The 16340-nt window shown below is 43.8% G+C and overlaps 2 protein-coding genes across 2 annotated transcripts in view; one reads left to right on the forward strand and one right to left on the reverse strand.

Annotated features, from left to right (window-relative positions):
• Positions 1 to 16340, forward strand: part of MOB3B (MOB kinase activator 3B) — a 214429-nt gene that overhangs the window by 1449 nt on the left and 196640 nt on the right. The gene's annotated exons all lie outside the window — the stretch shown is intronic.
• IFNK (interferon, kappa) lies at positions 4177 to 4803 on the reverse strand. Its single transcript, XM_005884898.1, has one exon. The coding sequence runs from the start codon at positions 4801 to 4803 to the stop codon at positions 4177 to 4179; it is 627 nt and encodes a 208-aa protein (XP_005884960.1).

Genomic DNA, 16340 nt, shown 5'->3' on the forward strand with positions numbered 1-16340 from the left:
AGGCGGAGGGAAAGTTGTTCCTTCCCCGCCCCCTCGGCCGCCTGTGGCCCAGGGCGCATTTCTCAGATCGGATCCCGCGCGCGCCGCAGAGGGCGCAGGTCCCACAGGGGGGGCCGCTTTCCAGAGTGCCAGCGAGGCCCCGCTCCAACCCGGGTGTCCTTTGGGGGGGCTTCCGGTGGGGTTTCAGTCTCCGCAGCCTGCGGGGATCGGGGTACTCGGGCCGGCAGAGAGCCCCGGTTCTGAGATTTGGAGTTTCCCAGGGTTGGAGAGCTGGCGAGTAGCCTTAAAGAGGACGAGGAGGGAAAGAACCCAGGGCGCCTCAAGCCTTCGCCTGGCAGGAACGGGGAGGTGGCCCCCTACAGAGTGAACGTGGAATGCTGACTGCGCTCAGGGTCCCAAGTTTAAATCCCAGAGCCCTGGCCGCGTTTGGAACAGGAGGACGCGAAGGCCACAGCGCAGATGCCGCCCAGGCAGCGTTCGCGTTTCCAAGCGCCAACCTCTGGGACTGGCCCGGAGCGGCCCTGCGGGTGGCGCCCGCTGGATGATAGGTGGCCCTCTAGTCCTGCGTTCCCCTCACAAGTTAGAGGCTCACACGCAGTGCTTGTTCTTAGTGAGTGTGGGCTATTTATTAAGGAACTAGGGTAAACGCAGAGTAGCCCCTTTGAGAAGGCAGGGTCCTCCTCGAGGGTGCCCAGGAAGGGGCTCTGTCTGTGAGGAGGCGGAGTCTGTGCACCTGTTGCTAAGATACTAAGAGCCATACCTATACCAGTGTGGCCAGTGTTTCCTGTGAGATGGCCAATCAGCCCCTGATCTCCCACCTTTTAATCCCTACCCCAAACCAGGGGAAGGGGGACGGTTCCATCTGAACGCTTGCCACCTGCCACCTCGGTACCCACTCGGGCATTTTAAGTGCACTTGTCTCTGCAGTTCTAGAAGTTTCCCCGTTACCTGACGCAATAGGACTTTGGCGCTTACTCTTTTTTTTTATTGTTTAAAGTATTACAAAGAGTATTACATATGTCTCCTTCCCCCCCCCCCCTTGGCATTCCCCCGGTCTCGTAGGCATGCATATAAGCATAACCAATGGACATAAGACACTGGCGGGTAGGGGAGGCGCTTACTCTTAATAAAGAACAAAGGAGCCTGCTAATCAGGAAGGTGGACACATAGAGCACTTTCTCCAGCCATTTCTGGGTTTTACTAGTGGGACCAACAAAAGAAAAAAGTAAAATCTTTGAAGCACCTGAGGCACTTTACAAACACTTCATGATGAAAATGGTCCCCGAGGAAGGTTTGAAATTTAGCAGCAGCCACCGCAGCAGCAGGAGAGAAGCGGCAACAAGAGCTGGGAGGCTCTTAAGTGCCCAAAGGCATCCTTAACAGTGTGGCCCGGCACTGCTGGTCCCAGCTGCCCCAGTAAGGAACGCAGGGTAATTGTAGTGGAAGATAAGCTTCTAGGTTTCTTTAATTTTAGAATGAGATCCCCTCAAAAATTACTGTAGAAAATAGAAACTACAGAGAGGTGACAATGAAAACAAAGGGAGGAGGAATATTATAAACAAGGCTCTGGGGAACAGTCTTCTCCAATTACTTCCTTGGAATAAGTTTCTGGAGGTAGGAGAGCTAGGTCAGAGGAGCTGCTGCCTTTTTAGGATATTTGATTGCCTTATTGTCCTGGAGGGACTTGTGCCAGCTGACCCTCCCCCAACAATTGACAGAGGATCTTTCCTATATCCTACACCCCTGTTACCCTCTATAGCAGCAGTTCTCAACCTGTGGGTCGTGACCCCTTTGGGGGTGGGACGACCCTTTCACAGGGGTCGCCTAAGACCATCGGAAAACACGTATATAATTACATATTGTTTTTGTGATTAATCATTATGCTTTAATTATGTTCAACAATGAAAATACATCCTGCATATCAGATATTTACATTATGATTCATAACAGTAGCAAAATTACAGTTATGAAGTAGCAACGAAAATAATTTTATGGTTGGGGGTCACCACAACATGAGGAACTGTATTAAAGGGTCTCGGCATTAGGAAGGTTGAGAACCACTGCTCTGTAGTATTCTTTTTCATCTCTGCCAGACAGATGGGAAGGGAGTATCTTACTGTCGTCTCCTTTTGCATTTTTTAAATCATTAAATTAGATGAAACACATTTTCTGTTAGTGTTTCTTCCTTAGGGAAGATACTAGTTTGTGTCCTTACCTGTTTTTCAGTGGCCTTGGTTTTTTTTTTTTTTCATCTAGAGGTGCTCTTAGCAAAAGCATTCTGTTCTGACTTCTTCCCCTGCCTGTATGATCTCTTCCCTCTTGTACAGCAAACATTTGGCAAGACTACAAACATAAATTACTAAAGTAACTGATATAATCCCAGAAGAGTTATTAGGGAGGCCATGCAAAGGCATTGTTAGAGCAATTCATGGACAATCCAAGTGCGTACTTTCTGCTCAAGTAGTTTGCACACCCCAACTCCTTTACAGCTTGTAGTACTATTGTTTTTGTGTTGTTTTTTTTTTTTTTTTTTTTTTTTTGTAGAACAATTCTGTTGATAAGATGTTTTATTGAGTGGATGATACTAACTCATTTTATGGTCTGCTCCTTCCACTGATAACCAGCATACCATGATGCACAACTTGTTCTTTTAATTATTCTAACTTTTTGACTGAAGTTTGCCTCAGTTTTATCATAAGACTTCCCGTGTGGCTGTACTGTTTGAGTCCTATACTTAGATGAATCTTAAATCTAAGCAATTTAGCAGCACACTGTTAACACAAATAGCAGGAGATTTCTCCCAGGGGATGAACCAGGTATATTTTACCCTCTTTTGTGAATTTGTGTAGCCGAAACCTCGATGCTAGAGTTCTTGCTTGAAGGTAGACAGGTGATTCTGAAATGGGTTGGAGGAGAAAGAGGAAGATAAAAGTTCATTTCAGCTAGACGGTGGATTAATACAGATGAGGGACCACATAAGAAAATTTAAGTAAATAATCTAGGTAATCTGGGTACAAAATAACTTCTAAAGAGATAAAATATATTAAAGTGTCGTGTATTATTAGAATAATTTACTTAACATGGAGAAAGTGATCTTCTAATTGGGAAAATACAATATGAAATTCTACCACAGTATGACCGTGGGCCTTTCATTTCAGACACACAAAACAATGAAGTCAGATACTACATTTTTCTGTATCATTTTCCACCCCTTTACATGTAGAAGTCAAATAATATGCATTAGGAATGAACAGTGCTGTCTGTCTGCATTCGAATCATGGGCTCTCAAAGGTTAAACAGGATCTTAATGGTTTCTAATTCAACCATCCAAAACGAGAGAGTGGATCTTCACTCTCCTACAAACTTTGCATCATTTCAAATAAACCAAGCTGAGAAACAAATGGGCCAGAAATTTCAAGTTTTGTGTGTGTGTTTTTTTCTTTTTGAGAGCAGGGAGAGAAAGGGAGGGTTTTAATTATGAAAGTTTGTATAAGCTCTTTAAACAAGTTGAACTTCAGACTAAACAACCTGGGCAGCAAGAGGGCTCAGTCATTGAGGTGTTCCATTTTCAAACATTCTCTGATCCATATTCTCTAGCCATTGGCTTGGTGAAGTTGAAAGGTGAAGTTCAAAGCACGTACAAAACAGAAAAAGGAAAGAGGAGCAGAGAGTAGAAGCAGGAGAGGGAATAGCATTCCTTTAAAACTTTGTAACAACCCTGACCGGTTTTGCTCAGTGGATAGAGCGTCAGCCTGCGGACTGAAGGGTCCCAGGTTCGATTCCGGTCAAGGGCATGTACCTCGGTTGCGGGCACATCCCCAGTAGGGGGTGTGCACGAGGCAGCTGATCGATGCTTCTCTCTCATTGATGTTTCTAACTCTCTATCCCTCTCCCCTCCTCTCTGTAAAAAAATCAATAAAATATATTAAAAACAAAACCAAAAAACTTTGTAACAAGACTCTTGGTCACCCGAGGACGGTGGGCCTTACCTCTCTTAGGTGAATGTGGCTGATGTTCCAAGGCAAACTTCAAACTTTAGAGACAGTAAACATTACATACGCCACCACCAATCCAGCCGAGAGCAGGCTTAAAGAATAGCCCAGCAGTTCTTAAAAGAAAATAAAGGAGGAGGAGATTTTGGAGAGAAATGAAATGTTAGTTTTTAAAAAATCTACCTTATTTCCTTCTGAGTAGTTCTATGAGTCTCTGAAAGTAGTAGAAACATCTTCTGATTTCCACTTGGACGATCTTCCAGGCACAGTGACTATACTGCTTGTCTTGCAGGAAACTGCTTATCCTGTGGAAATACCTCCTCAGTTCTAAGTTGCTGGGCTGGGGGGTCCTAGCTCCCGGGTGTCTCCTCTCATCCTCCTCCATCTCTTCCTTGTCTTCATTTCCCTTCTCTTCTTTCAAGCATTGTTCCAGGTACTGCAGTTGCTGATCAAGTCCGGTTTGGATTTGTCCCAGGTGTTTCTCTTCCCCAGTGGACTGGAAGGTGGATTGAGTGAAGATGCTGAAGGCCAGCATGGACATTTCATAGAAGGCCCCCTTGATGTCTCTGTGCAAAAGAGGCTGGCTATATGCTAGGACCTCTCGGGGCAACTCAAAAGCTTTGTTTTCTCGTAGGCACTCCAGAGGAAATGATTTGCTCATGTTGGTCAGAAGCTTCACATTTTGCCAGGTGATTCTACGAAGATGAATATGTAACCAGTCACAGCCCAGAGAGAGTGTGCCAGGGATGAACAGGCCTATGAGGCACACCGGCCACACACATTTTCGAATCATGTCAGGCTGGGTGTTCATTTTTCTTCTAAGCCAAAGGATTCACAATACTCCAGATTAACGACGCTGTACTAGGTCTTACGTATGCCATTGCGTGCCTTTTATACACCTGAATATCTTCAGTGGGGAGGAGTTTTCTCATTTGTCATTGTATGGTTCTCAGGGTTTCGGCCCCTTTCCTTTACCTCTGAGGCTTTTTTTTTTTTTTTTCCACTTTGGGTGACTACATTGACTTTGGAAATTCCTAGAAGCCCGGATGATCCATCTCAGTACTATAGATCATAGTAACAAGACTGGTGCAGAGTATTTGAGAAAGAACTGTAGGCTGTGTCTCTATACACTCACCCACCAGTATGACATAAGAAAAAGGGATCCTCCAAGAATTTAATCATAGACATTGACCAAGTGACTATGATTATTTGATTGTAAGGCTAATCTTGTTAAATTAAGCTTCTAGATTTGGATATTTTCTCTTTTTATTTGATTTTTCCAGGCCTCACAAAAGATAAAAAAAAAACGAAACACAGTTGGTCAATTGATCGTAGCATTTATCAAATAAAGGACTAACCTGGCTGGGTTTTCTGTTGCCTTTAGAAAATGTTGATATCCTCACCTGAGGATATTTTTCTCCCAATTGATTTTTAGAGAGAGTGGAAGGGAGGTTGGAGAGATAGAGAGGAAGAGAGAAACATCAGTGTGAGAGAGACACATCGATTGGTTGCCAGTTGCCTCCCGCATGTGCCCCGGCGCTCTAACCACTGAGCAACTGGCTGGGGTAGAAAATGTTGATATTCTCTGACTATTCTTTCCTTTACTTAAAACCGAGCCGGGCTTCCATCTAATAAGACTCAGTTCCAGTTCAGTTGAACATAGAATACATGGGAATTCAATGTACTATTCTTGAAACTTTTCATTAAAAAACCACATATGTTTATATAAATACACACGTATATTTGTAAGTACACACACAGCCTTTATAAGGTGCAAAGCACATCTGAGGGCAACACCTTCTTGTATACCTCACGTAACAACTTCTAACTCATGGCTGTTGTTAACCATCTTTAAGTTCCCTGTATTTTCTTCCATGTACAGTGTTGTCATTTTATTTCCTTCACCCAAATTTTTCTGCTTTTATAGACATTCCACATCATATCCTCATTTATTGCAAACTGTAGTTTCAGCACCTAGCACATGCCGGTCACTGGGCAAGGTCTTGAAGAAGGAGGGGTAAGGTACAGTCCAGGACCTCCAGGGGTCTGTCTGTGATGGAGAAGCAGGCATGCTCGAGTCTTTCAGGGAGCAGGAGTCATTGATAGGCCCTCCCTGGAGCAAGGACCTCATTCCCCAAGTCCTGTAAATATTCACTGATGCTGATGTTGACAATATTCATTGACAAAGAAGAAAAGATGGTTGACATGCATATCTTTCCCACCATTAGTATTGCCTGATTTAGCAAATAAAAACATGGAACACCCGGGCAATATTTGGGATGTACCTATAAAATCATTCAATGTTTATTCCAAATTGAAACTTAACTGGGTTTTCCCTATTTTACCTGGCAACCCTCTCCACCATGCAAGCTCCCACTGACCTCATAAAGCACAAGTCAGACATGAAGTTCTCTGCAGGAAGCTCGTCCTCTGCTAGCCATCACCTGGTGCACAGGTGCATTCAATTGTGTTTCTCTGCACTGGCTTTACTGTGTACATATCCCTAACAACCATGTGCACTCCAAAGGGGGAACTTGCCATGTTAACACAAAATAGTACACACACACACAACACACACACACACACACACACAAGCTCACACAGTGACTCTGATCAGAAGCACTATTGGATGATCAGTCTTTAGTCATACCTCTGTTCCATAAAAGCCATCCCCTCTGAATATATCTCAAAATATAATCATAAAATTGAAAAGAAACACAGTATAAGGAAACATCCTTGCCAAAATGTGTCACAACTGCCCAGCCTGTTACTAGTGGGCTGTGTGTGGTCATGGCTACTGTTTCCCTGATCTCTGTTCTCATTTCTCTAGTGATGTCCTGAGATTATTTACATTGGTCAAGCTTTCCTCAGAGGGGAAGCTGGTTGGCAGGCTTGCCCTGTTGTTGATGGAACTGTGGGAAGTGCATGTGGATCACACGGTGAATAGTAATGGGCAGGACACAATTTGTTTGACAAAATATCAATGAGCCACTTCAGTCTAGACGAGATAACTGTGATTCAGCTCAGGGGCATTTGGCATCTGCGGGTAAGATTCATTGCTCTTCGTGGAAAGGCAAGTTTCAATCCAGCACTTGAGAGTAACATGTTGGAGTAACATGCTGATCATCCATGTTACTCAGAACTGGAGCGTAAGTCATTTCATTTGGGGTCAGTAGGTGATTGGGCCCAGCAGAGAGCTCAGAGACGGGATGCCTGTGTCCGTGTCTGGCCGTGCTTCCCACAGGACGTGGGGACAACAGCCACCACAGAGTTGTGTGCAGCTCTGTTAGCGCCAGACCCACCCTGGAGACCCACCCTGGAGCTCCATCAACTAGGCTTTCTCTCATTCCTCCTGTTTCCTGCCTTGGGATTAGCCTCTCCTGTGGCCCCCTTCTTGTCTCTCTCTCAGTGATGTACCGGATGTAGACATGTATAATGACTGCACAAGTAACACCTGGATAGGTTCTTATTGTAAAAAGTCAAGCATTTCAGATACATGAAAGCCAGGATTGTCAACTAAGCCTCCGCTCATGCCCTGTCCTCCCAGGCAGTAGCTATGGGTATCAGTTTAGGTGTCCTTACTTGATATCTGTCTCCACACTAAACACTAAGCTTTGTGAGTACAAGTGCGTGCAACAACTGGCTTGTTGGCTGCACCCTCTGAGTGCCCGCCAGACCCCTAAGAGATCAGGGGAGACCTGGGTCACTTTCATGGATGATGTGTGGCTTGGGAGTTGGGCGACTTGCATATATATTTAATTGCTAAAAAAGGATTATAAAAAGTGTAGTATGCGTTGAGGTTTAATCCTGTAAGTGTATCCCTGTGACTGTCTATATGCTAAGAATATAAATAATCTACATTATAAACCCTTTGTGAATATGAGGCCCAGGATAAATGGGTCACCAGACCTGGATCCTATCTTGGCACCTGGCGCATAGTGGGTACTCAATAATTCTTTGTTGGATGACTAGCTGCTGGTGCTGGCTGACAGTCCTTGGTGTTCCTTGGCTTGTGGATGCTTCACTCCGAGGAAGTCATGTGTCAATAACAGGGAAATTATTTTGGGGTTTAGTTGAGGTATAGGGGTCCGGGTAGGACAAAGTCAGGGCTTGAGGACAGTTGAGTCCACAGAATGGCAAATGGAAGCACCAGCGTCCGTTCAGTGTCCTCTCTTAATCCCGTTGCTGTTCTCTGGGATTCCCGGGGGCTGGTTAGGTCGAGAGCACCTTTACTCTAGTGGTAACACATAGTTTTGCATTGTGTAGTTGACTCATGTATCTTTCCCTATAGGCAAGACATGTGCCTTAGTTTTGTTTTCATGGCATCCCTTCTGTAAGAGACTAACTGCTTGTTGAATAAAAGACTGCATGCGGTTTCTTATGTTTTTCAAGTTTGGGTATCAACCTGGGAGGCTGACCGGCTGAGATGTGATCAGATCATCCCTCCCACTTCCACCCCCAGTAGTGCCACTTCTTGTTTTAAATGCTCCGATGAGCTGTTACTGTATCATACCACTCAAAGAGAGACTCTTGGGGCAAACTTACTCTTGGTTCTGTTGTTAGCCCAGCTTCGGGTTATACCTATAGAAACTTCCCACACAGGAGTCTTTTGAGCTCTAAGAGAATGATCCCTGATAAAAGGGAATTTAACATGGTGGAGTAAGGATTCAAATATATGAGTACACACCATCAGTAAAACCTACCCTCAGTTTTGGGATTCCCAGAACAGCTTCCATCCATGTGTTTGTCACACTATGGTTTCTCTTGGTCCATTTGAACCCCAATGGGGATTTCATTTCTGACCGCATAATGTTTCGAACGTTGGCAATGAAAGATAACACCTTCGAGAATAATCCTCCACTTTACTCCGGAGTAGATGTGGGTTTCTTCCCAGACCACATCAGGGAGTGCCTGTAGTCTAGAAAGAAATGACAGGAGTGGAGTGGGTGATGGACAGGGATGTCCACTTGTCTAGGATAAATATTTTAAAAGGAGTTGCCTCTATCGCATAGATGAGGACAGTGTCTTCTTTTAATCACTATCATCTTGTATGTGGTCATAAGGTTTCTTGACATTCATAAAGAACAAAAAAGTCATTATTACGGAAAAATTTAAGTGAGCTTCTTTTAGACTAACAGAAGACTCACATGCTCCAAGTTTTAGGTTTGTTTTTTTTTTAATGTTTGAGCAATGCCCGAGTTTGGGGTGGTGTCTAAGAAAAGGAGTTGCGGCGGGAGGTACTAATTTCCTAGAACTGCTGTGAAATTTTCCACAAACTGGGTGGCTTAAAACAACAGAAATTTATTCTCTCAGAAGGCTGTAACCAGAGTCATTAGGAATATGTTTCCTCCAAACCTGCTAAGGAAGAACCTTTCCTCACCTCTTCTAGCTCCCGGTGACGGCTGGCAGTCCTTGGTGTTCGTTGGCTTGTGGATGCATCACTCCAATCTCTGCCTCTATTGTCACGTGACATTTCCCGTGGGTCTGTGACCCTGTCTTCCACACATTGCCTTTAGGTATTCTTTGGCAACTATCTGCCCAGTCATTAATAAGAATAAAGGATACTATTTATTTAATAGTTACAAAGTACCAAGTCTTTATGTAAATTACCTTTAGTTCTCACAGCCACTACGTAATGTAAATGCCATTATCCTCAACTTAAAAGGAGGAAATAAAGCTTAGAAATATTAAGCGACTTGCCCAAGGTCACATAACTGACAGGATCAGGATTCAAACCTAGGTCTGTCTGAGGCCACATTGTATTTTTACAGGATCTGGTGGTGCAAAATCCACTGTGTACAAAAGGACTTGAAGCAGCTTATAAAAGATACACAATAGTAGAGAATAAAAAGTAGTTAAATCAGAGTTGAGGTAAAGCAAGTGCAAGTAAACGAAGTGGAGTCAGGGGTAGAGCTAGGGCATGAGAATGCCTCATAATGGCCAGCGTCATCATTGCAGAGGGCTGCAAATCTGTCTAGTAGAGCTAGGGCATGAGAATGCCTCATAATGACCAGCGTCATCATTGCAGAGGGCTGCAAATCTGTCTAGAAGCAAAGAGAAAATATGATCTGTTAAAGTCATCACAGCGTCCAAAAGACAGAACAAGCCAGTAACAAGGCTAAAACCCCAGTAGAAGCAGAGCTTTCCTTGGTACTGAGTCCTGGGAAGGATTTTCCTTTGGGCCTTCAAGAAGGGAGCACTGCCCAGCTGGTGTGGCTCAGTGGTTGAGCATCCACCTATGAACCAGGAGGTCACGGTTTGATTCCTGGTCAGGACACATGACCAGGTTGCTGCCCAATCCCCTGTAGGGGGCGTAGAGGAGGCAGCTGATCAATGATTCTCTGTTATCGTTGATGTTTCTATCTCTCTCTCCCTCTCCCTTCCTTTCTGAAATCAATAAAAATATATCTAAAAATAATAATAAGAAGAGAGCACTATGGGACTTTTTGGGTAAAGATACCAGCCACTTCCTTATGAGGTAACATCACCACCACCACCACCACCACCACCTCTGCCATCACGTGGGGGACAGGACTGCACCTCATAACCTCCCTCCATGGAGGCGATGTCCTTGGCAGGCATTCCGTGGGGGCTTGTTGAGTTTTCTCATGTTGAGCTCCGGATTGGAGTTCAGGAGTTCAGCTGGACTGGGAGAGCGTTTCTTCTTCGTGGCTCAGAGTGGGGAAAAACGTGGTCACACACGCTGGCATCCTCAGAGGCGCTGGCGGACAGCCTGCCTTGGCATTCCCAGAGCCCCCGCCCAGACCCAGCCCTGCACTTCCTGTGATTCCTACAGACGAGCTTCGGGGAAACTATCTGTAGGCACGACTCTCCTCCATTTAAGTCAGAACAGGAAAAACGAGCTATCATGCTGTCATGTTGACCCAGTGCCACACACAACATGGCAACGTGCGCTGGGCTTGCACAGAGTCCTGGGGTTCATTTGCTGTCCCCTCTGAGAGCCACAGCCTTAGATGTGGAAACTCCAGGAGTTGGCCTGTGGTTCCATTCTACATTGAGATACACTGTTTCTCCACCCCCGAAAGGGCTTTTTCATAAGTTGAATCATAAAATTCAAAGCCAGGATAGCCTGGTATCCCCAAATGTTATAGGTGATGAAATATTAAGACACATCCTCTTGGGATTATCAATATTGAAAACCTGGATATTTAGAGGAAAACTGTGAAGGGCCACATGGATGGTCCCAGAGCAAAGACTTCTTTGTATTCCCAAGAGAGATGAATTAAGAAAACCGAAATTCGGATGGCCCTCTTCTGGGAATGGTGTCTACTGACATTCATAATGGTCCAACATTTGACATGCCACCGACGCTGTCCTAAATACAGCGCTGGCATAGCTAGGCATTCCTGAACCCCGGGGAATAGAACTGTTTACCTTCATACCGAGGAGGCTGGGAAAGCACTGGCATTTGCATGTGGCGTGTGCCCAGGCTGACTTCGAGGAATTCACGCTGTGAGACCTAAAGTTCTACCGAGGTTGGCTAAAATGAAAGAAACAAACAAGCACATGTCAGCAGGGCCTGGGGTGGATCCACGTGTGATAAATGTGTCTGTGACAGGATCGAGCGTGCTTTCCTTACTGAGGAGCAAGAAGTCATTGTGACTGTGTTGAAGGCACAGACACAGAGTCAGAAAGGTAAATTAAAAAAAAAAAAAGCTTCTTTGAGTAATGAAAACAACTAAAAGGAATTGGGATTGCCCTATATCTATCCCCACCAGGACAGGGGATAGAGCAGTAACACTTCTTGCCAAATGTGATAATACAGGTTTTTATGGATGGTACATGGGACAAAGAATGCTAAAAGTATTGCCTATACCAGTGATGGCAAACCTTTTGAGCTCGGCGTATCAGCATTTTGAAAAACCCTAACTTAACTCTGGTGCCGTGTCACATATAGAAATTTTTTGATATTTGCAACCATAGTAAAACAGAGACTTATATTTTTGATATTTATTTTATATATTTAAATGCCATTTAACAAAGAAAAATCAACCAAAAAAATGAGTTCACGTGTCACCTCTGACACGTGTGTCATAGGTTCACCATCACTGCCCTATACATTGCGTCCATCTATCCATCATCCATCCATCCATCCATCCATCCATCCATCCATCCATGTATCCGTTAGTCTCTGAGGATATGATGCCTAAAACAAGGTATTAAAAAAGAAAAGGAAAAGTTCATGTGCCCATAGAGTGTCCAGATTTTCAGATAATACAGATTAAAAGTACAGGGTGTTACAAGTGCTGTGAAAGACATAAACAGGGCAAGAGGGTAACTGGGGAAGGTGATGGCGTGAATTAAATGTGAAGGATGAAGAAACATCAACAATGTAAAGAACTGGAGGGTGGGCATTCAGACAGAGAGAACTAGAAGTCCCAAAGCCCTGATGGAAAAGAGCTTCGGATGTTCAAGGAATATAAAGGAGATTGGTTGGGTTGGAGGGAAGGGAGTGGAGAGTTGGCACTAGGATAGGTTGGGATTGGGTAAGGGTGGCGGGCCAAGATGGAGTTCCAATTTTATTTTCATACCAATGAAGACACATGAGAGAATTTTAAGCAAGAGAGTAATGTGAAATGGCATGTGCTTTAAGGAGGTCATTGTGGGGACACAATTTGGTCAAGAGCAGATACTTCAGTAGGTTAGGTGAGTGTGGTGACCTAGATAAAGGTAGCAGCAGTAGAGATGGAGAGAATAGACTGATTTGAGAGATATGTTTAGTAAGTTACTTAACACTCATCTGAGTCCGGATCACATCTTTGATGATCGAAGGTAGTTTTACAGATGTGCCATTGATAATCCATTGGATTATAAGGTCTGTACTGTATCGACATGATTGTTTTTTGATAGTCAGTACGTAATTTCATTTGGCATTACATCTTTAACTGGATGGCCTTAAACTAGGTTAGGTCTCATACAGCAAAATAAATAATTTACTTAATTGGACTTAGGTTGGAGCTGAGGCTTAAATTTCCCAGGGTTAACCTGAGGATTAAATTCCTGAGACTGTCCCCCGATGTATTTCCTGTGGGTACACAGAACAAATGTATATCCCTGTACGTTTTGACATTTAAATAAAACAATGTATTTTATGATCAATCATGGATTACTATCTGTAGTTCTCTCATAATGGAATATAATCATACAATTCTGAAGTTAAGAAAGTGATGCTAATTTGTTATTTACTAAATATAGACAAGAGCTTATAGCTGACGACTCCAATCCTCTCAAATTGATTTTATTTAAAATCTTAGAAATGTCCGCTCCAATCCTCTCAAATTGATTTTTTTTTTCAATAGCATAAGAGTCTTTATTCGAGCTAGCTCGGCTCCCCCACCTTGCCGACACAGCGACAGGAAGCAGAGAGAGCCTCTCAAATTGATTTTATTTAAAATCTTAGAAATGTCTAATTGTCAGAAATGTCCCTCTGTCCCAATGCTCTGACACAAACTATACTCCCATGATGCACTGCTGTTTAATAGGCTGAATCAAGATGTTCTTGTCACTAATACTAGACTCTTCTTGTGCCACAGAAAGAGTAAATAAATGAAAAGAATGTTTTATATTTCAAAGTTTTCAACATTTTTCTTAAGCTTTTGACGTGTCTGATGGTTTACCTAGTGTAGAGGCTAGTCTTCTTAGTTTTAGATTATTTGTGTTTTTTTAATGAGCTCGTGTCTGATTTGGCACACAATGGTTAGATCCATAATTTTACAATAATCTAGCAGTACTCCATAATTTTGCAAACACCCCTGGACTTCCAGATGCTTCAGGCATCAGCTGCTGTAACAAACACATCCAAAAAATGTGAAATGGCTCACGCATGATGGAAGCATGTAAAGTGTGGAACAGAGGTAACTTGAGCTATAGTGGGCTTTTCTTCCAAGCAGTGACCAGGGTCACAGATGCCTTTGATCTTGTGGCTCTGCCATCTCCAGTGTGGCTTCCAAGGTTTCAGGGTTTATCTCCAAAAAGCTGGGACAAAAGGGCAAGAGCTGGAGGGTTGTCCAGAGGAGTGTTATCTGGGCTGGGCTTGGAGGGGCCCACATCACTTCCAGTTACATCCCGTTGGTGGGAACTTAGTCGCATAGTCACAGCTCAGTACCAGGGATGCCAGGAAGTATAGTCCAGCCATGTGCCCAGGAAGAAGAGGGAACAGTTCGGTGAGTAGCTAGCCCATCTCTGCCCTGCCTCTGATCCATTTGGAAAAAGAGTCTAGCAATCAAAATGTGGTAGCACTGGTATGAGTTGGCTTGGGGCTTGGGTTGGCATGGAAATGACACAGTGCAGATACCCATTAGAGATTTTAAAAAATCCATTTGAAGAGAATTGGAGTTGTTAACCGCAGGCAGCTTTCTAGTGGGGATCTATTCTTTTTCTGAAGAGTAGAAGAAGTATTGTTGAAACAAAATAGTTTTAATTTCTTTTTCAAGGCTATACAAATAAGGGAAATGATTCATTTTGGTGTCTTTTTTTTTTTTAAAAAAAAGCATGCTTTCCTTACAAGAAATCTATTTTGGTAGAAAGACACTGTCATTTGCTTTCTTTAAAAATCAGAATCTCTGAGACTTATTCCCCATGGGGACCAACATGCAGAAGGAGATCCTTCACTATCATTCAGTGTGAACTCTGCACTGGTCATTAACCAGACCGCAAGCACAGTGTCACCAAGTGTGCATACGCCATTTCACGTTGTCACCAGAAGAATCCTGCAAGGTCCCATTTTACAGTATTGAGGGACCAAGGCTACAAAGGAGTTATATAACTTGGCAAAGGCCACCCCAAACTAAGGCCTGCCCGACTTTCTGTTCAACTGTATTGAAGTGAAAAATAAGTGTCTCATGTCAGATGTTGTTTTTTTAATGAAGAAGAAAATGTGTTACCTACTAACATCACAACAGTAACCTAAACAAAATAGGTTTCTTGGGAAAGATTTTAAAGATTTCTCTGGCTTCTGACAAAATGAGTTAAGCACACTCGGGTCCCTTTTTCGCCCTTGAAGCGCGAGGTCGTTTCCCTGTCTATGGAGTCAGTTTAGAGGCTGCACGCTGTTTGCAGGCTGGCGGGACCTAGGGGACCAGGACAGTGGGATTACAGGGTGTGGCTGGAATTCACTTCAGGCTTCTGGGGCACAGGGAGGAGCCAATCAATGATTCTCTTGTATCATTGATGTTTCCATCTCTCCCTCTCCCGTCCTCTCTGAAATCAATAAAAATATATATTTAGAAAATCGCTGCTTTAGCTGAAAGGTGTTTATTATGATACTAGAGGCCTGATGCACGAAATTCGTGCAAGAGTAGGCCTTTCTTCCCCCGGTTGCCGGCACCGGCTTCCCTCTGGCACCTGGGACCCGGGCTTCCCTCGCAGCCCTGGCTTCATCCGGAAGGTCGTCTGGAAGGACATCCGGTCTAATTAGCATATTACGCTTCTATTATTATAGATGGGGGAAATAGTTCCTTCACAGATTGTTCCAGGATTCAAATCTGTCCTGGGTGCATATTGCAAAAAGTCATATTTCCCAAATGTATTCTTTTGTTTCCCCAAACAGATGTGGGACTCTTGGTTAGTGCCAGTTCATAGTTCTCTATTGGTGCTTTCTTCTTATCCTCCTACTAGGTAACTTTGAATTCCTGACAAAACAACAACTCATCAGTTGCCAAATTCATCCCAAAAGAAAAATTAATTTGTTATTATTTATCATTATCAATATGACTACTTGGACAACCTAAAGCTCCTCCCAGATAAATTATTTCTAAGAGTTACTTTAGAGTTAAAGTAGGTTATAGTTTCTGAATGCTGAATCTGTAGGAAATGACTTTGTTGGTAATTGGTCATTATTTAAAAGACATTTGTTGAGACTTTGCTAGATGTTGGAGAGTCAGTTCTGACTCAGAGGTTCTTTCAACCCTGGGCTGGCCGGTAGATCTGAGGGCATTCAGTCACTCGCTCCCATGGAAGCTACTAAAACCATCAAGGACAAACTCTTCAGCTTAATTGCCTGTACCAAATGCCATGTGTAGCTGCTTCCTGAAGCAACCAAGAAATCAACTGAGATCCGGAAACCCTTTCAGAAAAGCAGGTTTTCTTGCCGGTCCCGATGGCCGTAAGATTTATCCTAAAACAGCTAGGATTACAGAGTGTGTGTTCTGAGCGGCACACTCAGGCCTGCAGAGTAGTGGAAGAGCTGCCCAGTGAGGAGGAATTAAGCACTGTGCAGAATATGCCGAGTAACAAGAGTGGGATAGTGAGTAAATGCTCTGTGAACTCAGCGACACACAGAGGTCGCCTCTGGCTGCAAAGACAACAGGAGAAGGAGAGTGTGAAGGA

The sequence above is a fragment of the Myotis brandtii genome, unplaced genomic scaffold, assembly GCF_000412655.1.
Source record: "Myotis brandtii unplaced genomic scaffold, ASM41265v1 scaffold871, whole genome shotgun sequence".
NCBI lineage: Eukaryota > Metazoa > Chordata > Mammalia > Chiroptera > Vespertilionidae > Myotis > Myotis brandtii.